The 27949-nt window shown below is 46.0% G+C and overlaps 1 protein-coding gene across 1 annotated transcript in view; it reads left to right on the top strand.

Annotated features, from left to right (window-relative positions):
- The window catches only part of CLNK (cytokine dependent hematopoietic cell linker), an 87983-nt gene that overhangs the window by 31552 nt on the left and 28482 nt on the right, over positions 1 to 27949 (top strand). The window contains exons 7-9 of the mRNA XM_038744933.1: positions 168 to 234; positions 1410 to 1450; positions 12235 to 12356. Coding sequence (XP_038600861.1) covers positions 168 to 234; positions 1410 to 1450; positions 12235 to 12356 — 230 coding nt within the window. The remainder of the gene's footprint in view (positions 1 to 167; positions 235 to 1409; positions 1451 to 12234; positions 12357 to 27949) is intronic.

Genomic DNA, 27949 nt, shown 5'->3' with positions numbered 1-27949 from the left:
TATTTATTGACCTCTTATTTTGTGCAAAACACTGTAATTAGCTCGCGGAAGAGTACGATGTCATAGAGTCAAATCCAATTATAACGTTTTTCAGGATCGCGGTTTTGTTTGAATGATGTACCTTTTGAATTTAGAAAGACTAAGTCTCTATGTTGATGACTTTCCAGATCCAAAGAAACCGGAATTGTCTATCGCAACACAGCAATCGAACTGTAAATATCTCCCCGTTCCCAGGTAGGAGCATTGATGTAGCCAAGCAGCACTGTACTAAACTGACTGTATCTAGAATATTGTCTGGAATAGTGATGTGGCAGATGCCTTACCAAGAATATATGCAGCATGGCTCAGTGGAAAAGGCACGGGCTTTGGAGTCAGAGGTCATGGGTTTGAATCCCGACTCTACCACATGTCTGCTGTGTGACATTGGGCGCTTAATAAATGCCATCATTATTATTATTATTATTATTACAGATGAGATAACTGAGGCCCAGACAAGTGAAGTGACTTGCCCAAAGTCACACAGCTAAGTGGCAGAGCCGGGATTTGAACCCACGACCTCTGACTCCAAAGCCCGAGCTCTTTCCACTGAGCCACGCTGCTTCTCTAAAAAATGTAAAATGGGGGTGAAGACTGTGAGCCCCCCGTGGGACAACCTGATCACCTTGTAACCTCCCCAGTGCTTAGAGCAGTGCTTTGCACAGAGGAAGTGCTTAATAAATGCCATCATTATTATTATTATTAGAAGGGGGGAGAAATGGTTGAGTGAATGAATATTATTACTACTACACTATTATTACCACTACTACTATGTATTCTAATACTACTACTACTGCTACTACTACGAATGTTCACTTATATACACTTATGTCCATATTTGCTTATTCATATAAATGCTTGTCTCCCCCTTTAAACTGAAAGCTCCTTGAGGGCAGAGAACACATATACCAACTCTGTTATGGTACTCTCCCAAGCGCTTAGCACACAGTAAGCGCTCAATAAATATGATTGCTTGTTTGATTGATTAGTTCTACTACCACTCCTTCTACTACTGCTGTTGGTAGTACTGCTGCTCTCTAGCCAGGGGGGAATCTCCAAGGCCTAGATTTCCAAACAGAAAATCACCTCAGCAGCATCTAAAAACACCACTAAGTAATAGAGTATATTTGTGTAGGAAAATGTTAACAGTGCATTCATCCATTTAAACCAGGTTTGTAATTTTTACATATGTTCTAATTGGTTAGTTCCTTACCTAATGTCCCTCTATATAAAGCAGGGAGGAAGATGCAGATAAAAAGTGGAAGTTTCTAGAACACTCCCCCCATACATTCTTAGTCTGAATGTTTTCTTATCCAGGATTTGCTATGCCATGGGCATTCACGATGCTGCTTTCATTTGAATATTTCCCTTAGCTCTTCATTCATGGGGAATGAGACACGCTGTCCAATCTCAGGTAAGACCACCTTTGGCTTCATGTAGTAACTTTAAGACAAGCAGGTGTATTTTTAAAATCACAGAAATCTCTCCCAACATTGTTCTTTTGCTTTTCTTTCAATTGTTAGCGCAATTGCCGAAAACTTTACACAATACTGACTGAAGATTCCCTCGGTGAATAAGTTAACAGGATTTATTACACAGCCGTAGCATAAAGAGAATTGTGCTTTCCTCAGGAACTAATTCTCCCATACTTTAGGGATTGCATTTTTGTCAAGACCCATGTGAAGAAAAATAGGGGCTATGTTCTCGCCCACTGTGATATGGCAACCATACTAATACCAAAGCCACTTTATCCAAATAGGCTCACAAAGTCTTTACGAACGCCAACACGTCTTCCCCTATTAACTCCCAGGATCCCAACTCTTATAAATCCATTGTATGCCCACATGATTCCCATTTATGCATTCAACCATATTTATTGAGCACTTACTCCATGCAGAGCACTGTACTAAGCACTTGGGAGAGCACACCAGAACAATAGACCTCCCAACCTCCCATCTCTCCCCACTCCAGTCCATATTTCACTCCACTGCCCAGATCATCTATCTACAAAAACGTTCAGGACATGTCACCCCCTCCTCAAAAATGATGATGATAATGGTATTTGTCAAGCGCTTACTATGTGCCAAGTATTGTTCTAAGTGCTGGGGTAGATACAAGGTAATCAGGTTGTCCCATGTGGGGCTAAGAGTCTTACTCCTCATTTTACTGACGAGGTATCTGAGGCACAAAGAAGTTAAGTGACTTATCCAAAGTCACATAGCTGACAAATGGCAGAGTCAATCAATCAATCAATCACATTTATTGAGCGCTTACTGTGTGCAGAGCACTGTACTAAGCGCTTGGGAAGAACAAGTTGGCAACATATAGAGACAGTCCCTACCCAACAGTGGGCTCACAGTCTAAAAGGGGGAGACAGAGAACAAAACCAAACGTACTAACAAAATAAAATAAATAGAATAGATATGCACAAGTAAAATAAATAGAGTAATAAATATGTACAAACATATATACATATATACAGGTGCTGTGGGGAAGGGAAGGAGGTAAGATGGGGAGGATGGAGAGGGGGACGAGGGGAAGAGGAAGGAAGGGGCTCAGTCTGGGAAGGCCTCCTGGAGGAGGTGAGCTTCAGTAGGGCCTTGAAGGGAGGAAGAGAGCTAGTTTGGCGGATGGGCAGAGGGAGGGCATTCCAGGCCCGGGGGATGATGGGGGCTGGGGGTCGACGGCGGGACAGGCGAAAACGAGGTACAGTGAGGAGATTAGCGGCAGAGGAGCGGAGGGTGCAGCCTGGGCTGGAGAAGGAGAGAAGGGAGGTGAGGTAGGAGGGGGCGAGGGGATGAACAGCCTTGAAGCCCAGGGTGAGGAGTTTCTGCCTGATGCGCAGATTGATTGGTAGCCACTGGAGATTTTTGAGGAGGGGAGTAACATGCCCAGAGCGTTTCTGGACAAAGACAATCCAGGCAGCAGCATGAAGTATGGATTGAAGTGGGGAGAGACACGAGGATGGGAGATCAGAGAGAAGGCCGATGCAGTAGTCCAGACGGGATAGGATGAGAGCTTGAACGAGCAGGATAGCGGTATGGATGGAGAGGAAAGGGCAGATCTTGGCAATGTTGCGGAGCTGAGACCGGCAGGTTTTGGTGACGGCTTGGATGTGAGGGGTGAATGAGAGAGCGGAGTCGAGGATGACACCAAGTTTGCGGGCTTGTGAGGCGGGAAGGATGGTAGTGCCATCAACAGAGATGGGAAAGTCAGGGAGAGGGCAGGGTTTGGGAGGGAAGATAAGGAGTTCAGTCTTGGACATGTTGACTTTTAGGTGGCGGGCAGACATCCAGATGGAGATGTCCTGAAGGCAGGAGGGATGCGAGCCTGGAGAGAGGGGGAGAGAGCAGGGGCAGAGATGTAGATCTGGGTGTCATCAGCGTAGAGATGATAGTTGAAGCCGTGGGAGCAAATGAGGTCACCAAGGGAGTAAGTGTAGATCGAGAACAGAAGGGGACCAAGCACTGAACCTTGGGGAACCCCCACAGTAAGGGGATGGGAGGGGGAGGAGGAGCCTGCAAAAGAGACTGAGAATTAACGACTGGAGAGATAAGAGGAGAACCAGGAGAGGACAGAGTCTGTGAAGCCAAGGTCAGATAGTGTGTTGAGGAGAAGGGGGTGGTCCACAGTGTCGAAGGCAGCTGAGAGGTCGAGGAGGATTAGGACAGATTAGGAGCCATTGGATTTGGCAAGCAGGAGGTCATTGGTGACCTTTGAGAGGGCAGTTTCTGTGGAATGTAGGGGATGGAAGCCAGACTGGAGGGGGTCGAGGAGAGAGTTGGTGTTGAGGAATTCTAGGCAGCGCGTGTAGACAACTCGTTCAAGGAGTTTGGAAAGGAATGGTAGGAGGGATATGGGTCGATAACTAGAAGGTGAGATGGGGTCAAGAGACGGTGTTTTTTAGGTTGGGAGAGACTTTTTTTAGGATCGGAGAGACATGGGCATGTTTGAAGGCAGAGGGAAAGGAACCAGTGGAGAGTGAGCGGTTGAAGATGGAAGTTAAGGAGGGGAGAAGGGATGGAGCGAGAGATTTCATGAGATGAGAGGGAATGGGGTCAGAAGCACAGGTGGCTGGAGCAGCACTTGAGAGGAGGGAGGAGAGCTCCTCTGAGGATACTGCTGGGAAGGATGGGAGAGTAGCAGAGAGTGTTGAGAGCCGGGGGGTTGGAGAAGGGGGGGAAGTGACTTTGGGGAGGTCGGACCCGATGGATTTAATTTTGTTAATGAAGTAGGAGGCCAGATCGTTGGGGGTGAGGGAAGGAGGAGGGGGAGGAACTGGGGGCCTGAGAAGGGAATTGAATGTACGGAAGAGCTGGTGGGGGTGATGGTCATGGGTGTCAATAAGGGAGGTGAAATAGTTTTGTCTGGCAGAGGAGAGGGCTGAGTTAAGGCTGGAAAGGATAAACTTGAAGTGAACGAGGTTGGCATGGTGTTTAGACTTTCGCCAGCAGCGTTCGGCAGCTCGAGCATAAGAGCGAAGGAGGCGGACAGTGGCAGTGACCCAGGGCTGTGATTTAGTGGTACGAGAGCGGCGAAGAGAAAGGGGAGCGAGTGAGTCTAGCTGAGTAGAAAGGGTAGAGTTGAGAGCAGTAATCTGATCATCAAGACTGGGTAGAGAGGAGAGGGAGGCGAGGTGGGGTGTGAGGCGCTCAGAAAGATGGATGGGGTCAAGAGAGTGGAGATCTATGTGAGGGAGTAATATGGATTTACAGGGGAAAGGAGTGTGAGTGAGGAGGCAGGTGAGAAGATTATGATCAGAGAGAGGGATTTCAGAGTTGGTGAGGGTGGACACAGTGCAGCGGTAGGAGATGATGAGGTCGAGGGTATGACCAAGTTGGTGAGTGGGTGAGGTGGGGTGGGGCAAGAGGTTGGCAGCGTCGAGGAGAGATAGAAGGTGGGTGGCAGAGGAGTCATCAGGGATATCCATGTGGATGTTGAAGTCTCTGAGGATCAGAGTGGGCACAGAGAAGGAGGGAAGGAAGGTGAGGAAGGGGTCAAAGTCGTTAAAGAAGTTCGAGGTGGGGCCGGGAGGGCGGTAGATGACGGCTACAAGTATCTGGAAGGGGTGGTAGAGGCGAATTAGAACCCACGACCTCTGACTCCCAAGCCCGTGCTCTTTCTACTAAGCCACACTGCTTCTCTTCATGCTGTTTCACAATAAGCTTGCAGTCTAAAGGGGGAGACAGACATGAACATAAATGAAGAAATTATAACTAGGTATATAAGTGCGGTGGGGCTGGGAGGGGAGGATGACTAAGAGCAGGTGCGGACAATGCAGAAGGGAGTGGGAGAAGAGGAAAGGGGGGCTTAGTCAGGGAAGGCCTCTCGAAGGAGACGTGCCTTCACTAAGGTTTTGAAAGTGGGGAGAGTCATTGTCTGTCATAATCAATCAATCAATCATATTTATTGAGCGCTTACTGTGTGCAGAGCACTGTACTATGCGCTTGGGAAGTACATATAGAGACAGTCCCTACCCAACAGTGGGCTCACGAGAGGGTGTCCTCGGCCACTCTGTCAGCACTTACGTTTACATGTTCATTCCGCTGAACAGTCAATCATTCATTTTTATTTCTCGGTATATAGTTTTGTCTGCCTCTGCTATTAGAGTATGTAAGCTCTCTTTGGGCACGGAATATGTCACTTGCTTGCTTTGCCCTTCCCAAGAGAAGCAGGGTGGCTCGGTGGAAAGAGCACGGGCTTTGCAGTCAGAGGTCATGGGTTCAAATCCTAGATCCCCCACTTTTCATTCATTCATTCATTCAATCGTATTTATTGAGCGCTTACTGTGTGCAGAGCACTGTACTAAGCACTTGGGAAGTACAAGTTGGCAATATATAGAGACAGTCCCTACCCAACAGTGGGCTCACAGTCTAGAAGGGGGAGACAGAGAACAAAACCAAACATATTAACAAAATAAAATAATTAGAATAAATATGTACAAATAAATAAATAGAGTAATAAATACATACAAACATATATACATATACAGGTGCTGTGGGGAGGGGAAAGAGTTAAGGTGGGGGGTGGGGAGGGGGAGGAGAGGGAGAGGAATGAGGGGGCTCAGTCTGGGAAGGCCTCCTGGAGGAGGTGAGGGAGGAAGAGAGCGAGCTTGGTGGATGTGCGGAGGGAGGACAGGCCAGTGGGATGTCGTGGGATGATGTCAGCTGTGTGACTTTGGGCAAGTCACTTACCTTCTCTGCACCTCAGTTACCTCATCTGTAAAATGGGGATTAAGACTGTGAGCCCCCTGTGGGACAACTTGATCACCTTGTAACCTCCCCAGCGCTTAGAACAGTGCTTTGCACATAGTAAGCGCTTAATAAATGCCGTTAGAAAAGGGCTTGCTACAGGGCTTTGCACACATTGAGTGTTCAATAAATATGGGTAACTACTACTACTGACTCCCAACTAGAAGCCTAACCAAGATACCCTGGGAAAACACCCGCTATGGTGGAATTCAGTGGTCGGGTTAGTTTCAGCCCACACCTAACCATCATTAAATGGCTGAAACTCAAGTCCGAAGTGCACTCTATCAGTCAGACGGCATGGACTAGTAGGTAGAGCACGAGCATGGGAGTCAGAAGGACCTGGGTTCTAATCCTGCGTCTGCCGTTTGTCTGCTGTGTGACCTGGGGCAAGTCAATTAAGGCACCTCCCTCCAGCAAAGGGTTGCCTCCCTCTTAGTGAATGGCTGCCTTCCTCACTCTAAGGTACCTCCCCTTAGAAACTACAATGACGGTAATTAGGAGTGAATTGGGAGTGAACCTTCATTTATTCATTCAATCGTATTTATTGAGCGCTTACTGTGTGCAGAGCACTGTACTAAGTGCTTGGGAAGTACAAGTTGGTAACATATAGAGACGGTCCCTACCCAACAGTGGGCTCACAGTCTAGAAGGGGGAGACAGACAACAAAACAAAACATATTAACATAATAAGATAAATGCAATAAATATGTACAAGTAAAATAGAGTAAATAAATAAATAAACAAATAAATAAATAAATAGAGTCTTATGTCCAGAGAAGGAAACTGAGGCCTGGAGAGGTCAGGTGGCCCACCCCAAGTCACACAGCAGGCAGTGGCAAAGCTGAGACTAATAATAATAATAATGGCATTTGTTAAGCTCTTACTATGTGCAAAGCACTGTTCTAAGCGCTGGGGAGGATACAAAGTGATCAGGTTGTCCCACGTGGGGCTCACAATCTTAATCCCCATTTTACAGATGAAGGAACTGAGGCACAGAGAAGTTAAGTGACTTGCCCAAGGTCACACAGCTGACAATTGGCACGAGCAGATAGTAGATAGAGCACGAGCATGGGAGTCAGAAGGACCTGGGTTCTAATCCTGCCTCTGCCACTTGTCTGCTGTGTGACCTGTGTGAAAATAAGTAGAATAAATATGTACAAGTAAAATAAATAGAGTAATAAATATGTACAAACATATATACATATATACAGGTGCTGTGGGAAAGGGAAGGAGGTAAGATGGGGGGGATGGAGAGGGGGACGAGGGGGAGAGGAAGGAAGGGGCTCAGTCTGGGAAGGCCTCCTGGAGGAGGTGAGCTCTCAGTAGGGCCTTGAAGGGAGGATGAGAGCTAGCTTGGCGGATGGGCAGAGGGAGGACATTTATTAGGGGCAGAGGAGCGGAGGGTGCGGGCTGGGCTGGAGAAGGAGAGAAGGGTGGTGAGGTAGGAGGGGGGCGAAGTGATGGGCTCGGGGGGTAGGGAGGTGAGGTAGGAGGGGGCGAGGTGATGGGCTCGGGGTGTCTGTAAGTCAGGAGACCTGAGCTCTAGTCCCAGAAACCCCACTGGCCTGAGATTTGACCTTGGGCAAGTCATTTAACTTCTGTGGGCCTAGGTTTCCTCAGCTGTAAAATGGGGATAACAATAATTATGGTACTTGTTAGCACTTAGTGCCAAGCACTGTTCTGAACACTAGGGTAGACATGAGTTAAGAAGGAGAATGGCCTAGTGGAAAGAGTACAGGCCTGGCAATCAGAAGGTCATGGGCTCTGCCACTTGTCTGCCACTGCCACTTGTCTGCAGTGTGACCTTGGGCAGGTCACTTCCCTTCCCTGGGCTTCAGTTACCTCATCTGTCAAATGGGAATTAAGACTGTGAGCCCTATGTGGGACAGGGACTGTATTATTATTATTATTATCATCATTATTATTATTATTGTATTTGTTAAGCAGTTAACTATGTGCCAGGCACTGTACTAAGTTCTGGGGTGGATACAAGGTAATCGGGTTGGACACAATCCCTGTCCCACGTGTGGCTCACACTCTCAGTCCCCATTTTACAGTGAAGTAAAACCTGTATTCAACTCAGTTAGCTTGTATCCACCCCAGTGCTTAGTACAGTGTCTGACATAGTAAGCGCTTAAATACATTCTAGACTGTGAGCCCATTGTGGGCAGGGACTGTCTCTATTTGTTGCTGAATTGTACTCTCCCAAGTGCTTAGTATAGTCCTCTGCACACAGTAGCACTCAATAAATACAATTGAATGAAATACCACAATTGTTATCATTACTATTATTATAAGTCCCACAAGGGGCTCACACTCTTTATCCCCATTTGACAGATGAGGTAACTGAAACAGTCTGGCTTCCGTCCCCTACATTCCACAGAAACTGCCCTCTCAAAGGTCACCAATGACCTCCTGCTTGCCAAATCCAACGGCTCCTACTCTATCCTAATCCTCCTCAACCTCTCAGCTGCCTTCGACACTGTGGACCACCCCCTTCTCCTCAACACGCTATCCGACCTTGGCTTCACAGACTCCATCCTCTCCTGGTTCTCCTCTTATCTCTCCGGTCGATCATTCTCAGTCTCTTTTGCAGGCTCCTCCTCCCCCTCCCATCCCCTTACTGTGGGGGTTCCCCAAGGTTCAGTTCTCGGTCCCTTTCTGTTCTCGATTTACACGCACTCCCTTGGTGACCTCATTCGCTCCCACGGCTTCAACTATCATCTCTACGCTGATGACACCCAAATCTACATCTCTGCCCCTGCTCTCTCCCCCTCCCTCCAGGCTCGCATCTCCTCCTGCCTTCAGGACATCTCCATCTGGATGTCTGCCCGCCACCTAAAACTCAACATGTCCAAGACTGAACTCCTTGTCTTCCCTCCCAAACCCTGCCCTCTCCGACTTTCCCATCACTGTTGACAGCACTACCATCCTTCCCATCTCACAAGCCCGCAACCTTGGTGTCATCCTCGATTCCGCTCTCTCATTCACCCCTCACATCCAAGCCGTCACCAAAACCTGCGGGTCTCAGCTCTACAACATTGCCAAGATCCGCCCTTTCCTCTCCATCCAAACCGCTACCCTGCTCGTTCAAGCTCTCATCCTGTCCCGTCTGGACTACTACATCAGCCTCCCCTCTGATCTCCCATCCTCGTGTCTCTCCCCACTTCAATCCACACTTCACGCCGCTGCCTGGATTGTCTTTGCCCAGAAATGCTCTGGGCATGTTACTCCCCTCCTCAAAAATCTCCAGTGGCTACCAATCAATCTGCGCATCAGGCAGAAACTCCTCACCCTCGGCTTCAAGGCTGTCCATCCCCTCGCCCCCTCCTACCTCACCTCCCTTCTCTCCTTCTCCAGCCCAGCCCGCACCCTCTGCTCCTCTGCCACCGCTAACCTCCTCACCGTGCCTCGTTCTCGCCTGTCCCACCGTCGACCCCCGGCCCACGTCCTCCCCCTGGCCTGGAATGCCCTCCCTCCGCACATCCGCCAAGCTAGCTCTCTTCCTCCTTTCAAGGCCCTACTGAGAGCTCACCTCCTCCAGGAGGCCTTCCCAGACTGAGCCCCCTCCTTTCTCTCCCCCTCGTCCCTCTCTCCATCCCCCCGTCTTACCTTCTTCCCTTCCCCACAGCACCTGGATATATGTATATATGTTTGTACATATTTATTACTCTATTTATTTATTTATTTATTTTCCTTATGCATATCTATTCTATTTTATTTTGTTAATATGTTTGGTTTTGTTCTCTGTCTCCCCCTTCTAGACTGTGAGCCCACTATTGGGTAGGGACTGTCTCTATATGTTGCCAACTTGTACTTCCCAAGTGCTCAGTACAGTGCTCTGCACACAGTAAGCGCTCAATAAATACGACTGATTGATTGATTGATTGAAACCAGAGAAGTGAAGTTTCTTGCCCAAGGTCACACAGTAGACATGTGGCAGAGCCAGAATTAGAACCCAGATCCTTGTCTCCCAGGCCTAGCTCCTAGACTGAGGACCCTATGAGGCAGTGACTGCATCTGTTCTAATTAACTGGTATTCCTCCCCAGCACTTAGCCCCCAACTCTAGGCTGTGAGCTTGTCATGGGCAGGGAATGTCACTGTTCATTGTTATGCTGTATTTTCCCAAGCGCTTAATATAGTGCTCTGCACACAGTAAATGCTTAATAAATACAATTGAATGAATGTATTTAGCACATAGTAAGCATTTAATAAATGTCATAACCACATCCAAATCTCTTTAAGTGAAGCCAGCAAATCATAGCCCATCTCCAAGCCCACAACTGGAACTTCAGCACATTCCTCTTCTCTCTCCTCAGCCCCTTTTCCGGGGGTGGAGGGGAGTCGTCTTTAATGGAAATAAATTCACAACTCCTCCATTAAAGTGCATGCTCCTTGAGGGCAAGGAACATAGCTTGTTTTTCTGAACTTCCCATACACCTGAACAGTGCACTGCCACAAATGTCTGCTCAGTAAATGCTATTACTCTAAAGGTTTCTAATTCTACGGCATTTATTTCAATCTAGTGAAAACTCACTAAAATGGACGCAGCTTAAGAAAAAATAGTCAATAACAGTAAAAGCAGAAATGAATTTAAAACTATTCAAACTATTTCAAATACCTTATTTGATTTTGATACTCAAGCCATGTACTATGGGATGAGAAATAGATAACGAGAAGATAACTGAGAGAGCAGCATGGCCTAGTGACCAGAGCACAGGCTTGGGAATCGGAGGTCACGGGTTCTAATCCCAGCTCCACCACTTATCTGTTGTGTGACCTTGGGCAAGTCACTTAACTTCTCTGTACCTCAGTTACCTCATCTGTAAAGTGGGGATTGAGACTGTAAGCCCCCTGTGGGACAGGGACTGTGTCCACCCCGATTACCTTGTATCCACCCCAGCACTTAGAACAGTGCTTGGCACATAGTAAATGCTTAACAAATACCATAATTATTATTATTATTAATCAGATAATCGGGGTCACTGTCCCATATGGAGCTCATAGTCTAAAATAGGAGGTCACACAGCAAGGTTATTAAGCAGACAAGTAATAATAATAATGGCATTTGTTAAGCACTTACTATGTGCCAAGCACTGTTCTACATACTGGAGTAGATATAAGGTAATCAGGTTGTCCCACGTGGGGCTCACAGTCTCAATCCCCATTTTACAGATGAAGTAACTGAGGCACAGAGAAGTGAAGTGACTTGCCCAAAGTCACACAGCTGACAAGTGGTGGAGCCGGGATTGGAACCCATGACCTCTGACTCCCAAGCCTGTGTTTTTTCCACTAAGCCAAGAGGCTTCTAAGTGCTTCTACTTACAAGAGGCGTAATTTCTCCGTGCCTTATTTTCCTTATCTATAAAATGGCATTAAAATTGTAAGCCATATGTGGGACAGGGATTGTGTCCAATCTGCTTAGCTCATATCTATCCCAGTGCTTACTTGACTCATAGTAAGTGCTTTAATCAATACCATAAAAAAATAATAACCCTGGAGGAGCCTGAAATTCTGCTCTCCTAGCTACAGTACTCTCCTGATTTTCGTGTATAGCTTTACACTGCCTAAGTGCTTTATTCTGTGTCTGCATATCTCTCCATCACAAGTCCCCTCTTCCCCTTAATATTGTTACGTCGTGACCTCCAAGGGCAAGGGACTATGTCCATTCAATTCATTCAATTGTATTTGAGTGCTTTCTGTGTGCAGAGCACTGTACTGAGCGCTTGGAACAGTGCACTGTAACAATATGACCAAAACAATTATAACAGTTTAGAGGACTGCTTTAACCATTAGGCCACTGCTTCTCATTCTTTTGCAGCACTTAGTAGAGTGGTCTGCTCACAATAAGAGCTGTATACGTATTATCACTACTACCTCAAGTCAGTACTATAGACAATCTGCTCAAAACGTAAGATAACGGTTGACTGTGAATTTATTTTTACAGGGCAGAAATTAAACGCAAATTCACGATCACCATCCCCAGCAAAGTGTAAACCTCTGGAACATAAGATATCATCGACCTATGAAAATCAAAAAAGGACAATGTTCAGCAATCCAAATCAAAGGGTAAAGACTTTTGTGCCGGAAACTAAATATCCTGGCAAACCTCTTCATCACTTTATATCCGTTCACTGAACTTTGTAATAATTAAGGATAATTGTGGTATTTGTTAAATGCTTATTATGTGTACAGCACTGGACCTAAAAATTAAGCCATGAGAAAAACCAATCATTGGTGTTTACTGAACGCTTACTGTGTTCATAAGTTTAGGGTCTACAGTTGCATAAATAAGTGACGGCTCTATACACAAGTGCTGTGGGGCTGAGGATGAGGTACATAGCAGGTACTCTAAAAGTACAGAGTTTCCAGTCCTCTACAGTCTCGACTACAGGAGGGAGAGTGAAGCTGAGGCCTGTCCATTCCATTCCTAGCATAGCAGTGTCTTGTGAGTCACAAGTCACTTAACTTCTCTGGGCCTCAGTTCCCTCATCTGTAAAGTGGGAATTAAGACTGTGAGCCCCCCGTGGAACAACCTGATCACCTTGTAACCTCTCCAGTTCTTTGCACTTAGTAAGTGCTTAATAAATGCCATGATTATTATTATTATTATATGTTTGTACAGTTTTATTACTCTATTTTACTTGTACATATTTACTATTCTATTTATTTTCTTAATGATGTGCATCTAGCTTTATTTCTATTTATTGTGATGACTTGACACCTGTCCACATGTTTTGTTTTGTTGTCTGTCTCCCCCTTCTAGACTGTAAGCCCGTTGTTGTGTAGGGACCGTCTCTATATGTTGCCAGCTTGTTCTTCCTAAGCGCTTAGTACAGTGCTCTGCACACAGTAAGCGCTCAATAAATACGATTGATTGATTGATTGATTGATTGTGAGGGGAAGATAACCTGCTACAAGTCAAAACTCATCTATGCTGGGCAGCAGCAGCACGGGACAGAGTCGAGAGCGGAGACTTGAGTTTACTGCACAGAGGCAGAAATGGTAAGCCTGTATATATGTATATGTTTGTATGAATTTATTACTCTATTTTATTTGTGCATATTTATTCTACTTATTTTATTTTGTTAATATGTTTTGTTTTGTTCTCTGTCTCCCCTTTCTAGACTGTAAGCCCACTTTTGGGTAGGGACTGTCTCTATGTGTTGCCAATTTGTACTTCCCAAGCGCTTAGTACAGTGCTCTGCACACAGTAAGCACTCAATAAATATGATTGAATGAATGAATAAACCACTTCCGGATTTTTACCAAGAAAACTCTATGAATCCACTACCAGAACGATTGCAGATGGAGGTGGGGTGTTCTGGGAGAGGTGTCCATCATGTCACTATAGGTCGGAGACGACTCAACAGCATAAGAAAACAAGTTGCATAATTATTATCACTTAAATACTTTCAATTAATCAGTGGTATTTTTTGAGTGCTTACAGTGTGCAGAGCACTGCACTAAGTCCTTGAGAGAGTACACTTTACCAGAGGTGGTAGACTCTGTTCCCTGTCAAAATGAAGCTTATAGTCTTTCTCAAATATTTATGTAGAATCAAGCAAGGGTATTGGTTGAGGGCTTACTATGCGCAGAGCACATAGTAATATATGTATTATATATTATTAGTAATATAATATATATTATATAATTATTATATTGTGTTATTATATATTATTAGTATTATAATGATAGCATTTATTAAGCGCTTACTATGTGCAAAGCACTGTTCTAAGTGCTGGGGAGGTTACAAGGTGATCAGGTTGTCCCACGGGGGGCTCATGGTCTTAATCCCCATTTTACAGATGAGGTAACTGAGGCGCAGAGAAGTTAAGTGACTTGCCCAAAGTCACACAGCTGACAAGTGGGGGAGCCGGGATTTGAAGCCATGACCCCTGACTCCAAAGCCCAGGCTCTTTCCACTGAGCCACGCTGCTTCTCCTATACTAAGCACTTGGGAGAGGACAATACAACAGAATTATTGGAAATGTTCCCAGCTCATAACAAGTTTATAATGGTATTTACTATTCATACATTCAATCGTATTTATTGAGCACTTACTGTGTGCAGAGCACTGTACTAAGTGCTTGGGAAGTACAAGTTGGCAACATATAGAGACGGTCCCTACCCAACAGCAGGTTCACAGTCTAGAAGGGGGAGACAGATAGCAAAATAAAACATATTAACAAAATAAAATAAATAGAATAAATATGTACAAGTAAAATAAATAAAGAGTAATAATATGTACATACATAGATAGATAGATAGATAGATAGATAGATAGATAGATAGATAGATAGATACAGGTGCTGTGGGGAGGGGAAGGAGGTAAGGCGGGGGGATGGGGAGGGGGATGAGGGGGAGAGGAAGGAGGGGGCTCAATGTGGGAAGGCCTCCTGGAGGAGGTGAGCTCTCAGTAGGGCTTTGAAGGGAGGAAGAGAGCTAGCTTGGCAGATGTGCGGAGGGAGGGCATTCCAGGCCAGGGGGATGACGTGGGCCGCGGGTCGACGGCGGGACAGGCAAGTGCAAGTACGAGGCACAGTGAGGAGGTTAGCACTGAGCACTAAACTTTGTGTTAAGCACTGGGGGAGGTACAAGATAATCAGATCGAGCTCAGTCGCTATCCCAAAGGGAGCTGGCGGTCTAAGAAGCAGCGTGGCTCAGTGTACGGGCTTTGGAGTCAGAGGTCATGGGTTCAAATCCCGGCTCTGCCAACTGTCAGCTGTGCTACTTTGGGCAAGTCACTTAACTTCTCTGCACCTCAGTTACGTTATCTGTAAAATGGGCATGAAAACTGTGAGTCCCCCGTGGGACAACCTGATCACCTTATAACCTCCCCAGTGCTTAGAACAGTGCTTTGCACATAGTAAGCACTTAATACCATCATTATTATTATTATTATTATTAAGGGGTAGGGTGGATTGATAATTTTCCCCTGTTTTACAGAAGGGGTCATTGGGGCACAGAGAGGTTAGGAGACTTGACTACAGCTGCACAGCAGGCCAGTGATAAATTTGGGACATCCCCATCCAATGCACTTTTCACTAGGCCATGCTACATTCCCTTCTTGTCATTTACATATTTTGTTAATAATATGCATTTAGCTTTAATTCTGTCTGTTCTGACGACTTGACACCTGTCCACACATTTTGTTTTGTCGTCTGTCTCCCCCTTCTAGACTGTGAGCCCGTTGTTGGGTAGGAACCGTCTCTATATGTTATCGACTTGTACGTCCCAAGCGCAGTGCTCTGCACACAGTAAGCGCTCACTAAGTACAATTGAATGAATGAATGAATTTACAAAATTGAGTTTGTTGTCATTTATTAATCACTGAGAATGAACGAAGTGATGGGACAGAAAGGTCATCATGTCAGTCACAGACTTTGCTCCCACACAAACTCCAAAATGGTCTAACCCCATTTGACAGATGAGGAAATTGAAGCCCAGAGAGGTTAAGTGACTTGCCCGAGGTCCCACAGTAGACCAGTGGAAGAGCTGAGACCAGAATCCAGGTCCTCCTGGCACTAGTGAAAGGCCAGAAAAACCAGAAGCAAGGGCCAAGCAAGAGCGTGGCTTAATGGAAAGAGCTCGGGTTTGGGAGTCAGAGATTGTGGGTTCTGATCCTGGCTCCGCCACTTATCAGCTGTGTGACTTTGGGAAAATTGCTTAACTTCTCTGGGCCTCAGTTCCCTCATCTGTAAAATGGGGATTAAGACTCTGAGCCCCACATGGGACAACCTGCTCACCTTGTATTTACCCCAGCACTTAGAACGGGATAACTTTGAGCCAAGCACAAAGTAAGCGCTTAGCAAATACCATCATTATTATCCTCTAGACTGTAAGCCCGTTGTGGGCAGGGATCGTCTCTATTGCTGCATTGTACTTTCCAAATGGTTAGTACCGTCCTCTGTTCACATTGTGTTCACTAAAAAGGAAGGAAGGAAGGAAGGAAGGAAGGAAGGAAGGAAGGAAGGAAGGAAGGAAGGAAGGAAGGAAAGAAAGAAAGAAAAAGAAAGAAAGAAAGAAAGAAAGAAAGAAAGAAAGAAAGAAAGAAAGAAAGAAAGAGAGAAAGAAAGAAAGAAAGAAAGAAAGAAAGAAAGAAAGAAAGAAAGAAAGAAAGAAAGAAAGAAAGGAATAGTAGAATTTTAAAGGAATGTATTTCCTGGCTTGAGCATATTTTAAAGTCGACCGTCCTCACATTCCATTTAGTTCTTCATTCTCTACTTTCTCCTCTGCCAAACACCGACACAATAAATGCTGTGAATTCTGATTATGCTTCATGGCCTGAGAAGAAGTGAGACCCAATGGAGAGAACCTGGGCCTGGGATTCAGAGGACCTGAGTTCTAATCCCAGCTCTGCCACTTGCCTGATACATGACTTTGGCAAGTCGCTTCACTTCTCTGGGCCTCAGGCTCCTCATCTGTAAAATGGAGATACCATACCTGTTTTCACTTCTACTTGTATCCTTATGTAGGATAAGCACTGTTTCTATCCCAGTGCGTTGCACAATGCAAGCACTTAAATGCCATTACTATTATTCTGGATTTATTTAGCCTAGAGAGGCTGCTGGGACATTCCAGGATAAATTAGCCTAATAGTAACGATGGCATTTGTTGAGCGCTTACTGTGTGCAAAGCACTGTTCTAAGCACTGGGGAGGATACAAGGTGATCAAGTTGTCCCACAGGGGGCTCACAGTCTTAATCCCCCATTTTACAGATGAGGGAACTGAGGCACAGAAAAGTTAAGTGACTTGCCCAAAGTCACACAGCTGACAACTGGCAGGGTTGGGACTTTCATTCATTCATTCAATCGTATTTATTGAGCGCTTACTGTGTGCAGAGCACTGTACTAAGCGCTTGGGAAGTACAAGTTGGCAAACACATAGAGACAGTCCCTACCAAACAACGGGCTCACAGTCTAGAAGGGGGAGACAGACAACAAAACACGTGGACAGGTGTCAAGTCATCAGAATAAATAGAAGTAAAGCTAGATGCACACCATTAACAAAATAAATAGAATAGTAAATATGTACAAGTAAAATAAATAGAGTAATAACTCTGTACAAACATATATACAGGTGCTGTGGGGAGGGGAAGGAGGTAGGGTGGGGGAGATGGGGAGGGGGAGCGACCTCTGATTCCAAAGTCCGTGCTCTTTCCACGGAGCCACACCGAGCCTACTAATTTAAACTACTTTTTCATGCTTAAAATGCTTGGACAACCACGCCAGGGCGTACTTACAAAACTCAAACTTACAAAAAGCATACTTACAAAAAACTCATTTTCTTTCCCTCCAGCATTATGGGAATTGTAGCATAGACATCTCTGACTTTTCACTTCTTCCCTTTTGGTTCTCAATAGAAGGGAAGGTCAAAACTGATGCAAATTTAACTCAACAAATACGGTCAACTCATTCCTAAGCCTTAACATTTTTTCTGACAGCTATCGGTCATAGTAATGTCCATTATGCCTTTCACTTCAAGAGAACCTTTCCCAATTCAGTGGTGATCGTAGACATGGCCTAGACTGAGATAGCAAGTGCTTAGTACAGTGCTCTGCACACTGGAAGCGCTCAATAAATATGATTGAATGAATAAGGCAAGGGGACAAATTGCCTTTTGTGGATCGCGATTGCCCAAGCCCTGTTTGGGTTAAATTCATTAGCATAAATACCCCAACACAGGGACTTCGGTCAACAGATTTAAACAGTTCAGGGTACACAAACTCTGAGGTTAATGAGATTGGGCCTGAAGCAGGAACACAGATACAGTCCTGAGTATCTGAGTCCACTCAGGGTGCAATTTTGCACAGAATTTGGTGACACTGGGTCTTGTTCACGATACCCTACTTACACTACCTCAGATTCATCTCTCTTTTGTTCAGATCCTTCCTCTGGCCTGGAATTCTCTCCCCCTTCATATCCAAATGATGATAATAATAACAACAATAATAAAAATATCATCAGACCACTTCTCGCCCCAAGTTCAAAACACTCCTAAAATTACATCTCCTCCAAGAACTCTTCCCGGACTAATCTCTCATTTCCCCAAACTTGATTCGATTCCCAAATCTACATATTCCGCCCTGACCTCCCTCTTTCCCTGCAGTCCCACATTTCCTTGTGCTGAAATTCTGAACCTTTCTAAAATGTCCGGCATTTAGAATTGCAAAACTAAGCACATACTGGCAAACTTTAAGAGCAAGAGAAATAATCTAGGACTTTTTGTTGGTGGTGATAGTTTAGTTTTGTTTTGTTTATGGTATTTGTTAAGTGCTTACTATGTGCCAGGCACATAGTGATGGGATAGGTAGATAATAATAATAATAATAATGGCATTTATTAAGCACTTTCTATTTGCAAAGCACTGTTCTAAGCGCTGGGGAGGTTACAAGGTGATCAGGTTGTCCCACAGGGGCTCACAGTATTAATCCCCATTTTACAGTTGAGGTAACTGAGGCACAGAGAAGTTAAGTGACTTGCCCAAAGTCACACAGCTGACAATTGGCAGAGCGGGAATTTGAACCCATGACCTCAGACTCCAAAGCCCGGGCTCTTTCCACTGAGCCACGCTGCTTCCGCCAAGATACAAGCTAATCGGGTTGGACACAGCCTACATCCCAAACGGGGCTCAAGGTCTTACAAATGAGGTAACTAAGACACAGAAAAGTTACGTGACTTGCCCAAGGTGACATTAGCAGAGCTAGAATCAGAACCCAGGTCCTTCTGACTCTCAGACGGGTGATCTATCCATTATAATTAATAATAATTATGGTATTTTGTTAAGCGCTTACTATGTGCCAAGCATTGTTCAATAATAATAATAATGATGGCATTTATTAAGCGCTTACTATGTGCAAAGCACTGTTCTAAGCGCTAGGGAGGTTACAAGGTGATCAGGTTGTCCCACGGGGGGGTTCACAATCTTAATCCCCATTTTACAGATGAGGTAACTGAGGCCCAGAGAAGTGAAGTGACTTGCCCAAAGTCACACAGCTGACACTTGATCCCTTCTAGACTGTGAGCCCACTGTTGGGTAGGGACTGTCTCTATATGTTGCCAACTTGTACTTCCCAAGTGCTTAGTACAGTGCTCTGTACACAGTAAGCGCTCAATAAATACGATTGATGATGATGATGAAAATGATGATGATGATGGAGTCAAGATTTGAACCCATGACCTCTGGCTCCAAAGCCCGGGCTCGTTCCATTGAGCCACGCTGCTTCTAAGTGCTGGGGTAGATACAATATGATCAGGTTGTCCCACGTGGGCCTCAGTCTTAATCCCCATTTTACAGATGAGGTAACTGAGGCACAGAGACATCAAGTGACTTGCCCAAGGTCACACAGCAGACAAGTGGCGGAAGCGGGATTAGAACCCACTACCTCTGACTCTCAAGTCCGTGCTCTTGCCCCTAGGCCTGGCCACGCTGTTTCCTCTTGCAGTGGTGTCACCCGTCGTCCGGGGACAGGTTAGTTCAGTAATCGGCGAGGTGAGAGAGAGAGAGAGAGGCCGGGGATGGAAAACCTGAGTTGTATATAAAATTTATTCCACGAGGCGAGGCGAATTGAATTATTTAGTTGTTTAGGTGCAATGGATTGAGCTCCCTTTCGGGAGGAATGTAATTAATTAATTCATTCATTAATCGCATTTATTGAGCGCTTACTGTGTGCAGAGCCCTTTACTAAGCGTGAGCTTCTGTGTGCAGAGCCCTGTACTAAGCGCTTGGGAAGTCCAAGTTGGCAACATATAGAGACGGTCCCTACCCAACAGCGGGCTCACAGTCTAGAAGGGGGAGACAGACAATAAAACAAAACATATTAACAAGATGAAATAAATAGAATAGTGAATATGTACAAGTAAAATAGAGTAATAAATCTGTACAAACATATATACAGGTGCTGTGGGGAGGGGAAGGAGGTAGGGCGGGGGGATTCATTCATTCAATCGTATTTATTGAGCGCTTACTGTGTGCACAGCACTGTACTAAGCGCTTGGGAAGTACAAGTTGGCAACATATAGAGACAGTCCCTACCCAACAGTGGGCTCACAGTCTAGAAGGGGGATGGGGAGGGGGGCGAGGAAGGAGGGGGCTCAGTCTGGGAAGGCCTCCTGGAGGAAGTGAGCTCTCAGTAGGGCTCACAGTCTAGAAGGGGGAGACAGACAACAAAACAAAATATATGAACAAAATGAAATAAATAGAATAGTGAATATGTACAAGTAAAATAAATAGAGTAATAAATCTGTACAAACATATATACAGGTGCTGTGGAGAGGGGAAGGAGGTAGAGGGGGGAAGGGGGGAAGGAGGGGGCTCAGTCTGGGAAGGCCTCCTGGAGGAGGTGAGCTCTCAGTAGGGCTCACAGTCTAGAAGGGGGAGACAGACAACAAACAAAACATATTAACAAAATAAAATAAATAGAATAGTGAATATGTACAAGTAAAATAAATGGAGTAATAAATCTGTACAAACATATATACAGGTGCTGTGGGGAGGGGAAGGAGGTAGGGCGGGGACGTTGGGGAAGGGGAGAGGAAAAAAGGGGCTCAGTCTGGGAAGGCCTAATGTAATCAATTAGCAATATTCGAGCTTCCTTAACGGCAGGAACACAATCATCCATTAATCGTGCATGGGTGAGGCGGCTAGCTCTCACCCATGTGCACTTCCCACTCGTGATGAATCCACTTACTTTCCCACATGGGAGGAATTCATTCCATTCCCCGCGCACGTAGTGGGTGGCTAGCTCTCACCATGTGCTCTCCCTACATGGGAGGAATCCACTCATGATTCCCATTCATTCATTCAGTCGTATTTATTGAGCGCTTATTGTGTGCAGAGCACTGTACCAAGCACTTGGGAAGTCCAAGTTGGCAACAGATAGAGACGGTCCCTACCCAGCAGTGGGCTCACAGTCTAGAAGGGGGAGACAGAGAACAAAACAAAACATATTAACGAAATAAAATAAATAGAATCAATCTGTCCAAATAATTCCCATCGGCAGCAGGGCACCTGGATCCCACCGACGAGACACTCACCTGTCCCGCGGCCCTTGCCTCAATGTCCTGGTTCTGGTTGCAAAGCGGCCATCTGGCCTTCTGGGCAGAGAAAGACATGTGGGCCTCTGCTGCTGCAGCTCTTCCTGCTGCTGTGTGTCTCGGTTTTCTGATAAGGTCAGAGGAGACAGGTATTTATCACCGGTGCCCCTAGGCCATCCCAGCCTCCCGCCTCAGTCTATCCAATCTCTGCCCTCTCCCCTCCTCCTTACCTAATCTGATTCGCACGGGGGACGAGGGCCACCTTCTGTATTCATTCACTCATTCAATCGTATTTATTGAGCGCTTACTGTGTGCAGAGCACTGTACAAAGCGCTTGGGAAGTACAAGGTGGCAACATACAGAGACGGTCCCCACCCAACAGCAGGCTCACAGTCTAGAAGGGGGAGACAGACAACAAAACCAAACATGTGGACTGGTGTCAAGTCATCAGAATAAATAGAAGTAAAGCTAGATGCACATCATTAACAAAATAAATATTCATTCATTCAATCGTATTTATTGAGCACTTACTGTGTGCAGAGCACTGTACTGGGCACTTGGGAAGTACAAGGTGGCAACATATAGAGATGGTCCCCACCCAACAGTGGGCTCACAGTCTAGAAGGGGGAGACAGACAACAAAACCAAACATGTGGACTGGTATCAAGTCATCAGAATAAATAGAAGTAAAGCTAGATGCACATCATTAACAAAATAAATATTCATTCATTCATTCAATCGTATTTATTGAGCACTTACTGTGCGCAGAGCACTGTACTAAGTGCTTGGGAAGTCCAAGTTGGCAACATATAGAGACGGTCCCTACCCAACACGGGCTCGCAGTCTAGAAGGGGGAGACAGACAACAAAGCAAAACATATTAACAAAATAAAATAGAATAGTAAATATGTACAAGTAAAATAAATGGAGTAATATATATGTACAAACATATATATATGTTTATATATATATATATATAGGCGTTGTGGGGAGGGGAAGGAGGTAGGGCGGGGGGATGGGAGTAAGTATGTACAAGTAAAATACAGTAATAAAACTGTACAAACATATACAGGTGCTGTAGGGAGGAGAAGGAGGTAGGGCAGGGGGGTGGGGAGGGGGAGGAGAGGGAGAGGAAAGGGGGGGCTCAGTGTGGGAAGGCCTCCTGGAGGAGATGAGCTCTCAGTAGGGCTTTGAAGGGAGGAAGAGAGCTAGCTTGGCGGATGTGCGGAGGGAGGGCATTCCAGGTCGGGGGAGGACGTGGGCGGGGGGTCGACGGCGGGACAGGCGAGAATGAGGTACAGTGAGGAGGTTAGCAGCAGAGGAGCAGAGGGTGCGGGCTGGACTGGAGAAGGAGAGAAGGGAGGTGAGGTAGGAGGGGGCAAGGTGATGGACAGCCTTGAAGCTGAGAGTGAGGAGTTTTTGCCTGATGCATAGGTTGACTAGTAGCCACTGGAGATTTTTGAGGAGTGGAGTAACATGCCCAGAAAGTTTCTCCACAGAGATGATCTGGGCAGCAGCGTGAAGTATAGACTGAACTGGGGAGAGAAAGGAGGACGGGAGATCAGAGAGGAGGCTGATGCAGTAATCCAGTCGGGATAGGATGAGTGATTGAACCAGCAGGGTAGCAATTTGGATGGAGACGAAAGGGCGGATCTTGGCGATGTTGCGGAGGTGAGACCAGCAGGTTTTGGTGACGGATTGAATGTGAGGGGTGAACGAGAGAGCGGAGTCGAGGATGACACCAAGGTTACAGGCTTGTGAGACGGGAAGGATGGTAGTGCCGTCTACAGTGACGGGAAAGTCAGGGAGAGGGCAGGGTTTGGGAGGGAAGATAAGGAGTTCAATCTTGGACATATTGAGTTTAGATGGTGGGCAGACATCAAGATGGAGATGTCCTGAAGGCAGGAGGAGATGCGAGCCTGGAGGGAGGGAGAGAGAGCAGGGACAGAGATGTAGATTTGGGTGTCATCAGCGTAGAGATGATAGTTGAAGCCGTGGGAGAGAATAAGTTCACCAAAGGAGTGAGTATAGAGAACAGAAGGGGACCAAGAACTGACCCTTGAGGGACCCCTACAGTAAGGGGATGGGAGGGGGAAGAGGAGCCCGCAAAGGGGACTGGGCTTGGGCTGTCAATCTAGCAGATTTGGTTGTGGGGGACGGTATCCCACCCTCACTTCCGAGTTCTGCCTGCTGGCTCAGGTGGTCACGAGATAGCTTTTGACCTTGAGATGGTCAGTACCCCAGGGTCACCTTGGGACATACCACCCCTTGGCCCTCGCCATCCATGCTCACCTGATCCCACCCCTTCCTGCGTCCTCTCCGGGTCACATAGTGGTGGTGTTGCACGGGAAGCCGTGCCTTCCGGCACTGTCCCTCTCCTGACCGCATGGGCTGATACCTTCCTTGACTTGCCATGGAAACCAGAAAAGCAGATCCATGGGTTGGGGCAGAAGACATTTCCTGTCCCATGGCTAGGGGCAACAGAAGGCAGCACCCTGCCCTTAAGGCATGCCAGGAGGAGGTATGGAGGTATGGAAGGTGGTCAGTGGCCCATCATGGTTTTCGAGGCACTGCACTGAGGTAAGAGGCCAGAGACGGTTGAAGTGTCTGCTGCACGCAGGTAGATCGGTGCAGCAGTAGAGAAGCAGCGTGGCTCAGTAGGTTCAAATCCCAGCTCTGCCAATTGTCAGCTGCATGACTTTGGGCAAGTCACTTAACTTCTCTGGGCCTCAGTTACCTCATCATGGGGATTAAGACTGCGAGCCTCACGTGGGACAACCTGATCACCTTGTATCCTCCCCAGCACTAAGAACAGTGCTTTGCACATAGTAAGCACTTAACAAATGCCATCATTATTATTATTATTATTAGCAGAAAATTTCTTCTCTCATAGAAGAAGAACCCTACACATACTATAGAGAAGCAGCATGGCCCAGTGGAAAGAGCATGGGCTTTGGAGTCAGAGGTCATGGGTTCAAATCCCGGCTCCGCGAATTGTCAGCTGTGTGACTTTGGGCAAGTCACTTAACTTCTCTGTGCCTCAGTTACCTCATCTGTAAAATGGGGATTAAGACTGTGAGCCCCATGTGGGACAACCTGATCACCTTGTAACCTCTCCAGTGCTTAGAACAGTGCTTTGCTCATAGTAAGCGCTTAATAAATGCTATTATTATCATTATTATTATTATAAGAACCCCCTCCCTCACTAGCGGTTGTAAGATAGCGTACAGGCAAGAGCTGGGGGCAACTGTAGTGTTTGTTGCACCTGTGGGAAAAGGGCAGAGAAACAGCAACTTAGTAACCACCATCCTCCTACTAAGCCCACTACCAGGAGCAAAAGTAGCAGCAACCCATGGAATAGTGAGCTTCCCCCCTCAAGTCTAAAGAGTCCATAGAACCAGTACAAAGCTCCTCTGGTGGTGTGGACTCCTCGTTAGCTGCATGGTACATTGCCAGAGATCATCGTGTCCAGTTCATTCATTCATTCAATCGTATTTATTGAGCGCTTACTGTGTGCAGAGCACTGTACTAAGCCCTTGGGAAGTACAAGTTGGCAACATATAGAGACAATCCATACCCAACAGTGGGCTCACAGTCTAGAAGGGGAGCCTACAGCACCCGGTATTCCCAAGCGGTCTCCCATCCAAGTACTAACCAGGCCCGACCCTGCTTAGCTTCCGAGATCAGCCGAGATTGTCCAGAGTCACTGGAATAAGGGGGCGAGGAGCACCGGTCATACTAATAATAATAATAATGGTGGTATTTGTTAAGCGCTTACTATGTGCAAATCACTGTTCTAAGCGCTGGGGGGAATACAAGATGATCAGGTTGTCCCACTTGGGGCTCCCAGTCTTCATCCCCATTTTACAGTTGAGGTAACTGAGGCACAGAGAAGTTAAGTGGCTTGCCCAAGCTCACACAGCTGACAAGTGGCGGAGCCGGAATTCAAACCCATGACCTCTGACTCCCAAGCCCGCACTCTTTCCACTGAGCCACGCTGCTTCCTGGTCATGTTGAAACAGGTCGCCTGGTAGAAACAGAGTCCCTTCCCTGATGCTGTCACACCATGGCTAAGACTAAAGACAGGCTCTCTGGGAGGCAGTTCATTCATTCATTCATTCAATCGTATTTATTGAGTGCTTACTGTGTGCAGAGTACTGTACTAAGCGCTTGGGAAGTACAAGTTGGCAACATATAGAGACGGTCCCTACCCAACAACGGGCTCACAGTCTAGAGGGGGGAGACAGAGAACAAAACAAAACATATTAACAAAATAAAATAAACACAACAAATATGTACAAATAAAATAAATAAATAAATAGAGTAATAAATACATACAAACATATATACATATATACAGGTGCTGTGAGGAGGGGAAGGAGGTAAGGCAGGGGGATGGGGAGGGGCAGTTCAGTGATGATTCCATTGCTGGACCTGTCTGGAAGTCAGGCAATCCCTGACCATAGAATTGTGAGGCAGAGAAGTACCCAGGAGCATCATATAGCCAGATACGATTGATAAAGTTTGAAATAATAGCTTTTTCCTAATAATATTAAACAATCATTCTTAACTCATTCTTAAAAAAACTACTAACAATTTTAACAAACTTTCCAATTATTCTTCTGTTGCTTTGCAAATCCTTGGGATATGATGACTAAACCTTTCCAGTCCCTTAAAAGGAAACAATCGCAAAGACAAAGTAGACATCCAGATCTGTACATATGTATGATACCGAATAACATACAACTGCTTTTTGCCCATTAGCTGGGCTATAGCAGGGACAACATGCAGAACTTGCATTGTCAACCCTTAACATAATGGAAATTTTATATTAAAGACCATCTGAACCAATTTAACAAGCAAAGATGAACAAACCCCAGTTCTAATATATTCAATTTATAATAGGCAGCAATTAAATCTGGACATTGCATGTCCTAATAATATTTAACATGTTAAGTGATGAGCAGGCCAAGCAGTTTCATAGCGCGATGTGTCGTCATTCCCCATATCCCAGGCGTGGTGTCTGCAAAAGAGAAGGGTCTACGTTTTGGAGGATCTCCAAGCCTCTACCAAAGTTAGTGGGCAGCCTCATTGGTATTAATAATAATAATAATAATGGCATTTATTAAGCACTATGTGCAAAGCACTGTACTAAGCGCTGGGGAGGTTACAAGGTGATCAGGTTGTCCCACGGGGGGCTCAGTCTTAAATCCTCATTCTACAGATGAGGTAACTGAGGCACAGAGAAGTGAAGATTTGAACCCATGACCTCTGACTCCAAAGCCCACGCTCTTTCCACTGAGCCACGCTGCTTCTGGTTTGCCCAGTCAGATTCACTTATCATTCCAAATATATCAAGATGACTTTTATGTTTGATTTGCTTTTACCTTTTACTAATTTAATGAAATTTAAGGTAGTAGCGTTTCAGAAATAACGATTAAATCACCACCTCTCCAGTTGTTCCTAGGGTGGAAGAACAATGGCAAGATCACTCCCAATTCACTCCTAATTACCGCCATTGTAGTTTCTAGGGGGAGATGCCTTAGATTGAGGAAGGCAGCCATTCACTAAGAGGGGGGCAACCCTTTGCTGGAAGGAGGTGCCTTCTCTCAGAGGAATTCCCTTTTCATTCAATCATTCATTCAATCGTATTTATTGAGCGCTTACTGTGTGCAGAGCACTGTACTAAGCGCTTGGGAAGTACAAGTTGGCAACATATAGAGATGGTCCCTACCCAACAGTGGGCTCACAGTCTAGAAGGGGGAGACAGAGAACAAAACAAAACATATTAACAAAATAAAATAGATTATGTGTGCAAGTAAAATAAATAGAGTAATAAATACGTAAAAACATATATACATACATACAGGTGCTGTGAGGAAGGAGGTAAGGCGGGGGGGGGGGGGGGGAGGGGGGGGGATCCCCAATCTGATAGCTCTTGCCCTGAAGGAAAAGTGGTTGTTTCCCACCCCCATGCCTTAGCTTGCAAATTTCTTGTGAGTAGCTGGGAGCTCGGGTGACTGGGAAGGTCCCCCAAAGTTTCCCAGGGACCCCAATTATGGCAACATTTCCTGTAATTCATGGTTGGCCTCCTTTCCAAGCATCCTTCCTCGTCATAGATATCCGGGCCCTGGTGTCTACCAGTAAGGAGACTTGCTGACGATCATTTATTAGGATGGTCATATGCAGGGAGCACCCGGGTTGTGAGAGGGCCGAGGCCGCTGGCCCAGATCCCCCTTCTAGTTTCCCTGCTCCGTGGTGGTTGGGACCATTGATCTACCTTCCTGGGTGAGCAGCTTCAGGATAATAATAATAATGAGGGCATTTATTAAGCACTTACTATGTGCAAATCACTGTTCTAAGCACTGGGGAGGTTACAAGGTGATCAGGTTGTCCCACGGGGGGCTCACCGTCTTAATCCCCATTTTCCAGATGAGGGAACTGAGGTCCAGAGAAGTTAAGTGACTTGCCTAGAGTCACACAGCTGACAAGAGGGAGAGCCGGGATTTGAACCCATGCCCTCTGACTCCAAAGCCTGTGCCCTTTCCACTGAGCCACAGTGGATATGGGTGGGCAGCCCATGCAGCTCGTCCATAGGAAAGCACCACTCCCTTAACTCCTGCCA

Source organism: Tachyglossus aculeatus, chromosome 4 (genome assembly GCF_015852505.1).
Source record: "Tachyglossus aculeatus isolate mTacAcu1 chromosome 4, mTacAcu1.pri, whole genome shotgun sequence".
Lineage (NCBI taxonomy): Eukaryota > Metazoa > Chordata > Mammalia > Monotremata > Tachyglossidae > Tachyglossus > Tachyglossus aculeatus.
The sequence above is the reverse complement of the archived record's forward strand: the minus strand, read 5'-3'. Positions and strand labels throughout refer to the sequence as shown.